This window comes from Mercenaria mercenaria, chromosome 2 (genome assembly GCF_021730395.1).
Source record: "Mercenaria mercenaria strain notata chromosome 2, MADL_Memer_1, whole genome shotgun sequence".
Lineage (NCBI taxonomy): Eukaryota > Metazoa > Mollusca > Bivalvia > Venerida > Veneridae > Mercenaria > Mercenaria mercenaria.
In genome coordinates this window covers 9,711,644-9,726,001 of record NC_069362.1, presented here as the reverse complement: position 1 = coordinate 9,726,001, position 14,358 = coordinate 9,711,644, and the positions used below count along the sequence as shown (strand labels likewise).

The 14,358-nt window shown below is 32.8% G+C and overlaps 1 protein-coding gene across 4 annotated transcripts in view; it reads right to left on the bottom strand.

Moving 5' to 3' along the window:
* Positions 1-14,358, bottom strand: part of LOC123561955 (annexin A7-like) — a 42,871-nt gene that overhangs the window by 21,905 nt on the left and 6,608 nt on the right. For 3 of the 4 annotated variants that reach the window (XM_053529351.1, XM_053529360.1, XM_053529358.1), the window contains 3 exons: positions 12,868-12,894; positions 9,879-10,131; positions 9,229-9,291 (listed from right to left, as the gene is read on the bottom strand). In XM_053529351.1, coding sequence (XP_053385326.1) covers positions 9,229-9,291; positions 9,879-10,131; positions 12,868-12,894 — 343 coding nt within the window. The remainder of the gene's footprint in view (positions 1-9,228; positions 9,292-9,878; positions 10,132-12,867; positions 12,895-14,358) is intronic. The other variant, XM_053529365.1, reaches the window with a different exon arrangement.

The window sequence follows — 14,358 nt, the reverse complement described above, 5'->3', positions numbered from 1 at the left end:
AAATAGATTCATAGTATAATAACTTTTATAGTATTTTGTGGTAAGTTAATGAAACCTTTCACAATCACATTATTAATTTAGTATTCATGAAGTTTTTGATTTTAGTGATGTTTACAGTACATGTAATGTATCTTCTTTCAGATAATATTCCTTGTTCCTTTGATGGTTCATTCCACTATACAGCTGGTTCATATACCCTACAACAGCCAGGAAATTGGCCTGTTTACTTTAAGATTCCAAGAAAATGTAACATATTTTGGATGTGCTTTGAGGAATCAGGTAAGTAACATGCAGCTAATGGCTCTTTTTAAAATTTTAATGCAATATATATTATTTATTTATACCTCTGTCTAGGTTTTGTTGGAGTCAATTCAAAATAAGTCTACTTCTACACTAATGATTTGTACAATGTATGTACATGTACTATGACTATTAAATGGCTTAAACTGACAAAACTGGCATTATTGAAATTTAATTTCAACAATCTGGTTTTGAGGAGGATCAGTTGGTGTAAAGTCTTCATTACATTGGCTATTAGCCTGAGAAAAGTCTGTGGCACTCAATAAGTACATGGATAATTTGAATGCTTAACACAACATGTACATGTGTATAAGTTGATATCTCATTAACTTGTAGAATATAGTTCTAAATAATAGGAATTTTAATTAAGTATTCAAAGTAAATCAGTTAATTGTATTTAGTTTAATTGTAATGTGATTTTTTTCAAATTTAATTAACCCATTCTTGACTTAGACATTGTGATGCGATTGAATTTTTTTACCAGTTTTATTGCACCAAGAATATAGATTAGAATGAAGACTGTAAAGGTTCCTGAGATACATGAAGGTAACAGATACTTTTACCAAAGACTTTTAAATCTTTTTTCAGGAATGCAAGTGTTTTCTCTTGTTTATGAAGCAACTCAGTTGGTTAAGGGGCAGACAACTTGTGAGCATGGTACATCACTACATGTATTCCATTTTGACATGGTTGCTAGCAAGAATAGAAATAACATCTTGCTGTGGTACAGTCTGTGGAGACTTTTACTAGGTAACAACCATTTTTGATAGCTGTTAAAACAGTGTATACTTTTAACCCTTAGGCTGCATGAGGCAGCTATGTCTGTCTTTGCAACCAGTGCAGATCAAGATCAACCTGCACATCTGTGCAGTCTGGTCATGATCTGCAGTGTTTGATACTTTGCAAATTTTCTATGAGAACCCCCTATAAGCTATAAATGGTACTGTCTCTATTTAAAGATGGAGTAGTCAATTTTACAAATTTAGCAGGTTAAGGGTTAACCCAATAAATGCAAAAAAGTTTTTTTAGAACATCCTGTTTGCAGTAATCAAAATCTACAAACGAAATACATTTTATATGCTGATAGCACGCTGTTGTCAGTCTGTTTGTCAATATTTTAGAGCATTGGTTGTAAGAAATTAAAGAATCATCTATTATCAAATAGTGATAACTCTGCTTTTATTAAATAAAGAGACTCCTAGGTTAGTTATTTAAAACAATATGGTTAATTATTTAAAATAATATGTTTTACTTACTTGTTACAGGATATCACAGATCGATTGAATATTCAACAATGATCACAGACCATGCAAAGTTTGAATCTGACTTGCACTTTTGAATTTAGAAGAATCTGTGGAGGAGGGTGAATGCTGAGACCTTTAATAATACATGATATTGCTGACACAGTGTGTCATCATGAAAGAAAGGCCATGACACTGCACAGTTGGTCAACAATGATTTAAATCCCTGTCACATTCATACCAGTGAGAAATATCTTATCACAATATTTTAAACTTTTGAAGAAGATAACCAAGTATTACCACTTTATCATGTCTGCAGAAACAACTGGATTGTTAGTGTTAAAAGTGACAGTCCAGTTAACTTACTAAAATCTACTCCCCCTTGCTAAACGAATATTATTGACATGGAATGGCACAAGCCTGACAATGGTACCTGTATGAACTCATAAGAGAATAGTATTTGTCTGAAAAGTCAAAGGATTCTGTTTGTCCCAAACCACTTCAACTGAAATTGTGATTGGCGAGGATTTTTCTGAGAACTGAAAAAAGGAAGTGAGTGTAAAAGATAGAAATTGTTGTTGAATTCAAACGTTTTAATACACAACACTTTAGCCTGTTTTGCTGTTCATATAGATGTGTTTAGCTGTTAAGGTTAAACATCAACTAAAGGTTGTAGTTTCAGTTACCTACATTAAAGTATTGGCTGGAAATAAATATTTACTTTTCATCAGAGTTTGTAGCAGTGTAACCTTCATCAAAAGTTAAGCCGATGTGTTAATTATTAAAGTATTTTTAGAAAAAGGAATTTAGTATGTATGTTGCCATGGTAACATAATTCATATTATATTTCATTGAAATATTATGGATTTGTATTTCAATAAGGGATCTACAGTATATTATGTAATGGTAAAAGAATGTTCACTTTTTTTGTATTGTCTGTTATAACTAGCCACTGAAAAAAAACAGATTATGAGGAAAGGGATGACTGAAATGTTTATTCTTACATAACTACTTTTGTTACAGAACATGGCTGTTTTAAAGTTTTTATGTGAAATTTTCAGATTTCTTTCCTGGATACTTATACTTTCAAATATTTAACTTATTAGAAATACTTTTTTAAAAGAAGCTCTTGCTTTTAAGTATTATTGTAGGAAAAGGGAATTTAAAACATATGTTGCCATGGTAACACAATTTTCCTAGAAAATATGGAAAAATTTTAATTAGCTGTACTTTCTAGTATTCTACTTTAAAATAAGCATAAACAATAAAAAAAATCAATAGTAATATATGTTTCATTTATTTCAAAATAGTTATTTATTACCAGCAGGTAAAAGGCAAGTTATGAAGAAACAATGACAGAAATGTCTTATTCTTATAGTTATTACTCATGTTACAAACACTGTCATAAAACAAAACATTTTATTTTTTTAACATGAAATTTTGAGATAATATTTTTGAATACATACCACTTTATAATATTCAAGTTATCTGAAACACTTTTCCAAATTTAGCTGTTTTTTAAAGTACTATTGTAGAAAACAGAATCAAATGCATATGTTGCCATGGTAACATAATTTAATAATGTTTTTATAGAAAATGGGAAGGACTTTTGCCAGCTAGATTTTTGCACTTTAAGTGAATATCTAAATATTCTTTGTAAAAGAAGATTCATTTATTTAAAAATAGCCAGTGATTACCAATAAGTGAAAACACAAACTGAAGAAACCACGACTGAAATAGTTTATTCTTGTGGTTATTACCCATGTTACCAGATCTGTCATAAAACCAAACATTTTATATCTTTTGACATATAATTTTCAAATTTTACTTTCGAATACATATACTTCGTTATATCCAACTTACAAGAAACATTATTTTAAATTAAGCTTTTATTTTAAGTACTATTGTAGAAAAAGCAATTTATTGCATATGTTGCCATGGTAACGCAATTTGAATAATGCTTTCATAGAAAATATGAAAGATTTAAATTAGCTGTATTTTTCTGTTTTAAGAAAGCATCACAAAAATAAAATTTCATAGTAATAGAAGGTTCTTTTTTTCCAAAGTAGTCATTTAGCATCAGCATGTAAAAGACAAGTTATGAAGAAACAATGACAAATCTATCTTATTCTTATGGTTATTACCCATGTTACAAAAACTGTCATAAAACCAAACATTCTTAATATTTTCATGGGAAATTTTCAGTTTATTTTTGTAAATACATATGCCTTAAAATATTTTACTTTTTAAAATCCTTATTTCAAGCTAACATGTTTGTTTTTTTAAGTTTTATCATAGAAAAGGGATTTTAATATATTTGTTGCCATGGTAACACAATTTTAGAAATATTTTTATAGAAATTGTTGTAGATTTTAATAGATTATCATTTTGTGTATTAAGAAGGGATCTTATTTATATCATGCAATTGTAACAAAAGATAAATTTATTTCAGAATTGTTAGCCATTACCAGTATGTGAGAAATAAACTAGAAAGAAAGAATAACTGAAATGTACTGTTTTTATTTTTAATCTCTATGTTACGAAATCTGTCATAAAATCGACAATTTTGAAGATTTTCATCTGAAATTTTCAGGATTTATTTCTGAATGAATATACTTTCTAAATATGCAAAAACCTGAAAATGTCAAAATTCCTCATCTGGACCCATTTTCTCAGTCATGGTCACATATTAAAATAAACAAACTAGGAAACAGTGCACGGAGAACCCCGCCAAATCACAACATTATTCAATGTATACTAGTGCCCATTGAAGACATAATGTGAAAAGATATGGCCCATATCTAACTGACCCTTTGTAACATTGACCTTGAGGATGAAGTCCATGCTTCACACAACAAGAGTTGTGATGAATAATAAAACCAGAAAATGATAAATAAGGAAAGTACCTTTGTTTAAAGACTTTGAATATTTGGAAATACAGATGAATTCTAATTACAAAAACATGGAAATACTAGTTTCATTTAATTCCAGCCAATGGTTGCTGGGAAACTGCCAGAAAAATATTGTGTTGACTGATTCTATTTAGACTTTTTATCTAAAAATTAAAGGGACCATAACTCAGAATTAGACTAGATACATGTCCATGGGACACTGGTGCCCCTACTTCCTGTCAGTGCACATGACTTCATGACTCTAGGTGGAATATTTTTAAGATATATGCAACACAAACTTTTAAGCAAGTTTTGTGTATTTTTCACTGTCATGGACAAAAACTCTGGTCTGGTAAAGTGAAATCCCATACAGAACACCAGGTGTACAGCTTCATATGCTATACAGCAATACTCTAATGTTTTATGACTCAAAGTCAAATATTGATTCCAACCACTGTGTCATTTATTTAACCAATAATATATGTGCAACAGGCCCATCAAGTTTAGTTCAAATCCCTTGCACATTTCCTTTTGCTAATGAAGCTTCTTTTGAAGTTTCAATGAAATCCAGCTGCAGTTGTTTCGGACAAATATCCCAGACAAGAATGATGGAACAGACAGATGGACAAAGCTGTTTCTACATTTCCAAAAAACAATTATTTGGGAGCTTAATATAATCAGAATAAGGATTAAAACGTAAAGTCTAGATATGTACAGACAGACGGACAGGGTCAGTACTATAAGGTGTGTCATGATTGAAGTTTGGAAAGAATTTTAGATTTTATGTAGGAGTTTCTGCCCTTTATTTTAAACTATTTCACATTGTTATAATAATTATTGTCATTAAAATGTAGAATATTTTGCAGATAATTATGTATTTGAACATGAATGGTATAAAAGTTTCTTTTACTCAAGTAAAATCACAAAAAGAACATTCAATATTTTACTTTTATTGTGATAAGATAAATAAGTAAAAATCAACATTTACAACTGATCAGTGTTAAAATATCACATTTTTGTTCCAGTAAGACACTAGTATTTTAAAATAGAATAGAAAATACAAATTGGTTTTATTTTAAATACCAAGAGATAAATATCTTGAAACTATTATCTATTGGAAGCTATTAAAGAGTGTCTCTTTCACTCAATGTGAATATGAGCCAAAATAAAAGCTACCTAAAAACTTGATACTTTCTTGCCATCACAAGTCAAAATACATGAAACATTGGGAGCCAGAGACATTTGAACAACAATCTATAAAAATGAGATGTTTTCTCACAATGCCAATCATATTTCTTCCTTCAAATTCCAAGAAACATTTTTCAGTTTTCTAAATAATTTAGCAGATTTTTAACACAGAATAATTTTATACACAGACAATTTTAACACAATTTTTGAAAAATATTTTGCTGATATATCACAGATCAATGCTGCCGATAAAAGCACCATCTAAACTTATTAATATCCCATAATTCTATTCATGTCAACAAATCAAAAGACTTGACATTAATGGTTAATATATCAGGAGTGTTGTATACCCGCAAAAATCTACTTTAAAGAAAATTCATCGAAATAAATAAAAAAAACAAAAAAAAAAACAAACAATCCATAAAGTTGAAATAGATATCACCAATGCAACCAAACATTTATCCATATTAAAAATTGAAAAATCCTATACCGGTAACCTAAAAATTATCAAAGCAACAGAGCTTGGCTATATAATAGTAAAAAAAATCATTACCTAAAATACACTGACACTTTAACAAGAGACACATATTAATTAAGCATTTAGTTTTATTAAATTTTCAAGTCTGTTTTCACCTTTGGCTAACTTCTATTTACCATATACTGTTTCCAATTTGTTTAACAGTAACTTCCAGAAGTATCTTAATAATTAATGAGCCGTGCCATGACAAAACCAACATAGTGGGTATGCGACCAGCATGGATCCAGACCAGCCTGTGCATCCGCGCAGTCTGGTCAGGCTCCATGCTGTTCACTTTTAAAGCCTATTGGAATTGGAGAAACTATTAGCGAACAGCATGGATCCTGACCAGACTGCGCGGATGCACAGGCTGGTCTGGATCCATGCTGGTGGCACACCCACTATGTTGGTTTTCCCATGGCACGGCTCATTTGTGAAAAACATACATACACCAGTCATGAGTTCAATGTGAAGAATAACAGAAATTACCTTCTTGATTCCCATTTTTATAGAGATACAGAGCTGTAACAAAATCTTTCACTTCTTTTGTAATTTACATAAGATAGTGCTGAGAATCTGTTTAAAATGCAAGTTGCATAATAAATATCTTAAAAATTTGGAGCAGTTTCTCGAAATGTATACAGATACATGAATACAAAAACACAAACACCAATTAAGCATGCATTCTATAACCTAGCATCTAAACATATATGTAAATTAAATGTGTACAAAAAATTCAGAAAATGGATCAAATGTAACGGATTCTCAAAGATCTGAACAATATGAAACACTCATAGAATATGATTTACACATCAAACTTAACAAGATGAAATTACTGGCACTAGATTTCTACATAACTGCACTTTTATTTCCTAATGTAACAGAAGTATACAAATAATTTTATTCCTTCCAGTAATTGAATATCCGATCCATAAAAAGTGTAAATGTGAAAACACAGGTTTCAACAAAATGAGTTTGAGCTGTTTGCTAATGTTTGGAAGAAATGAGGAACTCATTTGCTTCTGTTGTTTCATAAACGTTTGAATTAGTAATAAAACAGAATTATACTGAGTGATTAGATCTGCTTTCGTACAAAATCTCAAAATTTTGTTTACTCAAAATATGACCCATACTGAGAAAGTTTAACTTTTTTATGTAACAAATGCTGTTATGTACTTTAAATCATTTGCACTGTTACCAAAAATCATGCTCTTAACAAGGAAATAGCAAAAAAATTAAAAATGTAACATTTCTGTACAAATGAAAAATATCAGAATGACCACTATTATGGGAGGGATAGGCTTATACTGGCAGGAATTAATTATTAAGCATATAAATCTCTTTGAATAAAGAATGGTTTTGTAAATTCGACTGTTTCCTCTACAACTATATGTATGATATGCACAGCCGCTGCCGATTATGACTTGAACGGAATTACAACTCAATATGGCCTCGTATTTGGGTAGTCTGAAAATAAACGGAGAGAAATTATTAAATCCATGCTTCAGACACTTTAGTTTAAAACTGTTTTACAAACATGCAAGGAATCAATGTTCTGCGACATTTTAAAATGTTTTAACAAAAAATATGGAGGAAAAAAATTAAAAACAGGGAAACTGAAAACATTACAACCTTGAGAGAAATATCGAAGAATTCATAACATTTTATCATTAAATGGGAAGGTAAGAACTGGAATTTAAAACAGTAAACCAAATAAAACATTTGAGACAGGGTAGTTATCTGAAAGAATTTCAGTCTTGTCAGTTGGGGTGGAGATAGGGGAAGGGGTTTCAGTGCCCTTTTTTCAACAGTATTCAGTTATATATGTCAGTCAGTAATACAAACCAGTGTTCCATGACTTTATAAAGTACATAACTGAAATACTGTATAAAAACAGAATCAAACAACCCAACCCCCTAAAATCCACAAAATATGAAACACATCTTTCTGATGACTGCCATATGTCACACTCCAGACAAAAATCATGACATTGTAGTGAGTACTGACAGAGCAACTTCTCCTCATAAGTGCCGCTTAACAGCTGAGATATGTTCTTTTTCATTTACCTTTATTAATTTCAAGTATAAAGTCTGATCCATTTTCTGAAGTTTATGCAAGTGTTAAACTATACACAATACAACAAAGCTACGTATACTATAAATCAGTGCAGGGCATGTAAGGGTACGGTCATGCATTGTATTTTATTTTCTTCCCATAGATACTAAATTACCAGCATGTTCTAGCCAAAATGCAATTTGAGCCGTGCCATGAGAAAACCAACATAGTGGGTGTGCGACCAGCATGGATCCAGACCAGCCTGCGCATCCGCGCAGTCTGGTCAGGATCCATGCTGTTCGCTAACAGTTTCTCCAATTCCAATAGGCTTTAAAAGCAAACAGCATGGAGCCTGACCAGACTGCGCGGATGCGCAGGCTGGTCTGGATCCATGCTGGTCGCAAACCCACTATGTTGGTTTTCTCATGGCACGGCTCATTTATAGAAAATGCATATCTCAGACCTGTGTAAAAAATCTCCTTTTATATAAATCAATTCTTTCACTTCATGAACTTAGAAATGGGCATACCTCCATATTACATGTTCTGTATGTGTTTTAGTGTTTGTTAGTGTTAACGTGGCATGCAAAAACATTTATGGCATATCACAAGACCGGAATACAAAATACACAAAGTCATAGCTAACTCAGCATGACTTTGGAGGAATTATTGTATATGAATGATTTATTTAATCATATACTTTCCACAGTTCATTGACAGATTTTCATGCCAATTCTTGCTGTCATGAGTTTTAATTTAATACAATTTAATGTAGGCTAAATGGAATGTACTGGGCACACTGGAAAATTCTTGTAACACAAATTATCCCTGGCATTCACTTTTAACCTGTCTTTTTTCTCTCCTCAGATTTTAAAATTAGTTTTCACAGAAACTACAGTCACTGAACCAGCCAATGTTCCTGGATTTCCTACCAGTACTAGCATATACTCAACAAGTGACTGACAATCAACCAGACATGGAGTCATGCATTCAAACATTACACACTGAACAATATGCAACAATACTGATGTACTTACTTCCGGGGTAAGCACCTCCAGGGTAACCCTGTGGTGGGGGTGCACCTCCAGGGGGAACAAAACCTAGGTAAATGGTAAGAAATATGTGTGTTTTCAAACAAATCTTAAAGAATGGTTATATATCAAATTTGGCATTTTCCAAGAAATATCAAAAATGTATTCTGATAATGAAAATGGATAGGTATCATAGATGCTGTCATAACATACATGTGGCTTTTATCTAATCAATAGTAAACTGTTGTAAAGTTCAGCTAAAATGGGCAAGTTGTGATATATACCTTAAAACTATATTGCAGATGGATTGAAGTTAGAAATATTAACAAATTACAGAAGTTTAAACCATGTACCAACAATAGTCTTGCTTAAACCTAGCAATAACGTTCTCGTGAATTTTTTATTACTGTAATGCCTAGCAAGGTCAGAGGACATAACTTAGTGACCTGATTACTTGAGTGTCTTAAATTCTATAGTTATGTATATGGTTGATAATCCAGCTAGCTTACAAACACTGTCTAAATTTCAAAGCTAGACTATATGTAGCAAAGCCAAAGAAATGCAGATTATAAATCCCCCTAGCAGGTCAAAGATTCTTTGACTATATACTGGCAAGACAAATTAAGACAGGCAGTGAATATAATGCACAAACTGACCTCCTGCACCACCTGCTGGGTAGGAAGGGTTGGGTGGCATCTGTGGGTATCCTGGAGCCTGACCTGGATACATCTGTCCTCCTGGAGGGACTGCATACCCCGCTGGAGGTGGGGCTACACCTGTCGGATATCCTCCTGCAGGTGGATAGGCTGGCTGGCCAGGGTAAGCTCCATGAGGGGCTCCATGTGGCATGCCATGGGCTCCATGAGGCATTCCATGTGGAACACCATGAGCACCTGCTGGGTACATTCCCTGAAATGATCGAAGATCCCTATTATAGTCTTTCAGTTATTAACTAAGCCAAATAGACATGAAATAAAAAACTTATAAAAACATTCCATTAAAAACATGTACAGGTTTGGACCAAATGGTCATTTCCAATGTTGGTACATGAAATCTTGGCTCACAATCCGAAATGTTCACCAACAAATGTACGTTTGAACCCAGTATTATATATCATATACCAAAATCACCAAAGCATCTTATTCATTTTATATTCAAGACAGCTATTGTCTTTATAAATACCTAAAAAAAAATTTAAAAAATTTACAGTGAATGTTTGAAAGATGGGATTACATTCATTTGTAATGGTAATATACATTAAAATACAACCATCTTTCAGAATAATTTTAAGTTTTTAAGGTATTAGATACCTAATAGTGTACCTCCTTTTGAAGAGTGTTCAATTCCTACCATAAACCTGCTCTTGACTTAAATTTTTCAATGGGGCATAGGCCCAAACCCCATTGGGACAAAATTTTTCCCCATATTTTATATATTCCTTTTTTTCTAGAAAGTTTTTATTTTTTTCAAGACTTATTATTGAATTATTGTACAAAATTTAAAATTTCTGATTTGATAGCCATTTCTTGCTGTTCAAATTGAATTTACCTCTGAAACAGAAGGGGGCAGAGTTAGACATCTTTAAAAATACTGATTTATATGCAGTAAAACTTCTCTATTTGGCCTTTACTCTTTAGATTACATATTGTGGAAGAAAAGTAGGTAGGTTTTACTTCTGCCCAAACCTTATTTTTGAATGATGTGAGCAAAATTTAAACTAGAACTGTCACAGGAGTGACTCATACCCCCACCATACGGTCTTGTCACAGAAGAATGGCAACCATAAGGAATCTTAAAAATACTTTGGAGTACTTCATCCTGGGCTTCCACATATAAGTAATACTAGTATAATACTAGTATAGTAATACTAGTAAATATATTAAATCCCTAATATAAGAGATACACTAAAAGTGAATACAAAAAAGTGTCTTACCGACCCATGTTACCACAGAAAAATGTTTTTACTTTTTACATTTGGACTTATAATAAAAAAGTTTAGAAAAATACCTAAAAATATTGAAAATCTAAAAACAGGATTTCTAAAAATAGACTAATTCCTGGAATTTAAGGGGAAGAAACTCAGTACAAGGTTAAAAAAAGGTTACTTCCCTTTGCTCTAAGCCAATCAAATGAGATATAGTGAAAATACATCAAAATTAACCTTAAATTCTAGGTAAAAGGGGACACAATTCAAAAAAAATAGTGTCAGAGTTATGCACCTTGTGTCACATGATGTGAGTGATGAGGTGGAACATCTATTTTAAGTCTGAATCAAATCCATTCAGTAGTAATTGAGATATAGTGAAATACATCAAAATTGTCCTTAAATTCTAAGTAAAAAGGGGCATGATTCATGAAATATTGGTGTCAGAGTTATGCACCTTGTGCACATGATGTGGGTGATGAGGTGGAACACCTATTTTAAGTTTGAATCAAATCCATTTTGTAATAATTGAGATATAGTGAAAATACATCAAAATCACCTTAATTTAAAGTAAAAGGGGACATAATTCATAAAAATTTATGTCAGAGTTAAGCACCTTATGTCACATCATCTGGGTGATGAGGTGGAACAACTATTTTAAGTTTGAATCAAATCCATTTAGTAATAACTGAGATATAGTGAAAATACAACAAAATTAACCTTAAATTCTAAGTAAAAGGGGACATAATTCATGAAAACTTGGTGTCAGAGTTATGCACCTTGTGTCACATGATGTGGGCACATGATGTGGGTGATGAGGTGGAACATCTATTTAAAGTTTGAATCAAATCCATTCAGTAGTAACTGAGATAAAGTGAAAATACATCAAAATCAACCTTAAATTCTAAGTAAAAAGGGGCATAATTCATAAAAAAATGGTGTCAGAGTTATGCACCTTATGTCACATGATGTGGGTGATGAGGTGGAACATCTATTTTAAGTTTGAATCAAATCCATTTAGTAATAACTGAGATATAGTGAAAATACAACAAAATTAACCTTAAATTCTAAGTAAAAGGGGACATAATTCATGAAAACTTGGGTGTCAAGAGTTATGCACCTTGTGTCACATGATGTGTGTGATAAAGTGGAACATGTATTTTAAGTTTGAATCAAATCCATTTGGTAATAACTGAGATAATAGATTTCGGGACGCGACGGGACGTGACGGGACGCGACAAAACTGACTCCTATATACCCCCCTCAAACATGTTTGGTGGGGGTATAAACAGTCCCACAGGACTCTAACTTAATAATTCAATGTTGGAGTCGCATTAAATCCTTTTACTTGAGGCACCCTAGAAAAAATGATACTGACAGTTTTATTTTGTCTTTTATAATTGTTTACCAATAGTTTGACGTTTCTTTCATCAAAATTAATGGTGTAATGAATTCTCTGCAAACATTTTTGACAATGGCCATCACTTCAAAATTTGTCTCTACCTGAGCTTGCGGAAATACAATAAATTATACAAAATCATAATTAAATCTATAAAAAATGGCATGGTAAAAGCTGTTTAAAAATTGCAACACAGTACAAAACAAGGTCAACTTTAAGAATATACCATGCTTTTAAATGCCATTTTTTTAGACCTTTAATTGGTAAATCAGAAACAAACTACAAAATTGTTAATCTAAAAGAAATGTAAACGATTACTCACTGGCACTGAACCTGGAGGTATTTTACCCTGAAAAGACAATGAAAATACACATTTATAAATCCTTTGATCTTAATTGCATGTACTTTTTTTAAAGCTCGTGTCTGCCTTGTCAGCCTAGTAAAGCAGAAATTCAATAAAATACTAAGCCAAAAACCCGGGAATGATCTCCATGACAATTTGACATAAGAAATTTTAAGTCATCCATCTCACACTGCTTATTTATGTAAGGAAGCTGTCATAAATTTAACTGTGGAGAACAAGTTGGTGCTATAATAATGGTTACAAATGTAAGTAGCTTTAAGATGGTGTTAAACCATTATCTAACTAAATATTTTATTTTTTTAAAAAAAGATTCTGTTTTTAACTGCCCCTTAAAAATCAAGTTTCCACTGAATGAGCTGATTTACAAAGGTGTCAACAACAACATTCTGCTCACATATGAAATAACACTTCATTAGCCAAGAATTACAATTTCCTCTGGGCATTTGTTTTCCACTATAAAACTACTTTTATATAGCTATGCTTAGAACTTCTCCGAGCTCCCCGGTGCGTGCACGTCGTGGAGAGGGCACATATGGCGCTAACTGGGTCATGTATATTGTCTGTATATTGTCGACCTAGTTAGCGTCACATGACTAAAACCGGGGAGTGTGGCCATAAAATGGGAACAATAATCAACGGGAATGCATCCTGCCGATATGAACAACGTCATTTTGTCGATGGTCTACATGGTGAGCCGCGCCACAACTTGAGAACCTGAAGAGTTGCACCCTGCTGGATATCTACGTCGACAGCATGATTTTATCCTGGTTTTATCTTGTTTTTAACCTACCTCGCCGGGTTGGATGACAGGTTTGGCTGGTGTACTCTTGCGGCTCTTGACGAATACCCGACAGCAGACTCAACAGGGACTAGAGATGGGCACTGAAGGACGTCAGCTTCGGTCGACTTTGCGGAAATTGTCGCATATCGCCAACAAAATGCGGTCTGCTTTGGTGACGGCAACGATGTGAAGGCTTGCCGAATCTGAGTGCTGAAGACGACTAATGATGTGGACGACCGAGGGGACTACCACAGATCATGGCGGCGGGATGCATTCCGGATGACCAAACGTTCTATATAGCAAGAAAAGGAAGGAGATCTGAACTGTAGGAAGATAAACACGCAGACTACAACATAACTACGCAGATTTCATCATAACTACGCAGAATCCAACATAAGAAGGCACCACATAACTACGATGATACACACAACAGATGACACATAACTACGATGATACTTAATTGATGTTTTTTAAAGGGAGTGATGAAAAGACGATGTACGGATTATTATTGTACGAAGAAGGAGGGAATAATTGCAGCAACAGTCGCCCATATGGTATCAACCGGTGGCGACTATAAACAAACTCAACACACACACACACATATGCTTAGAATCAGTATCTTAGCATTGGAAGATAATGGTTGTTATACTACCCTTAACTCAGTGGTC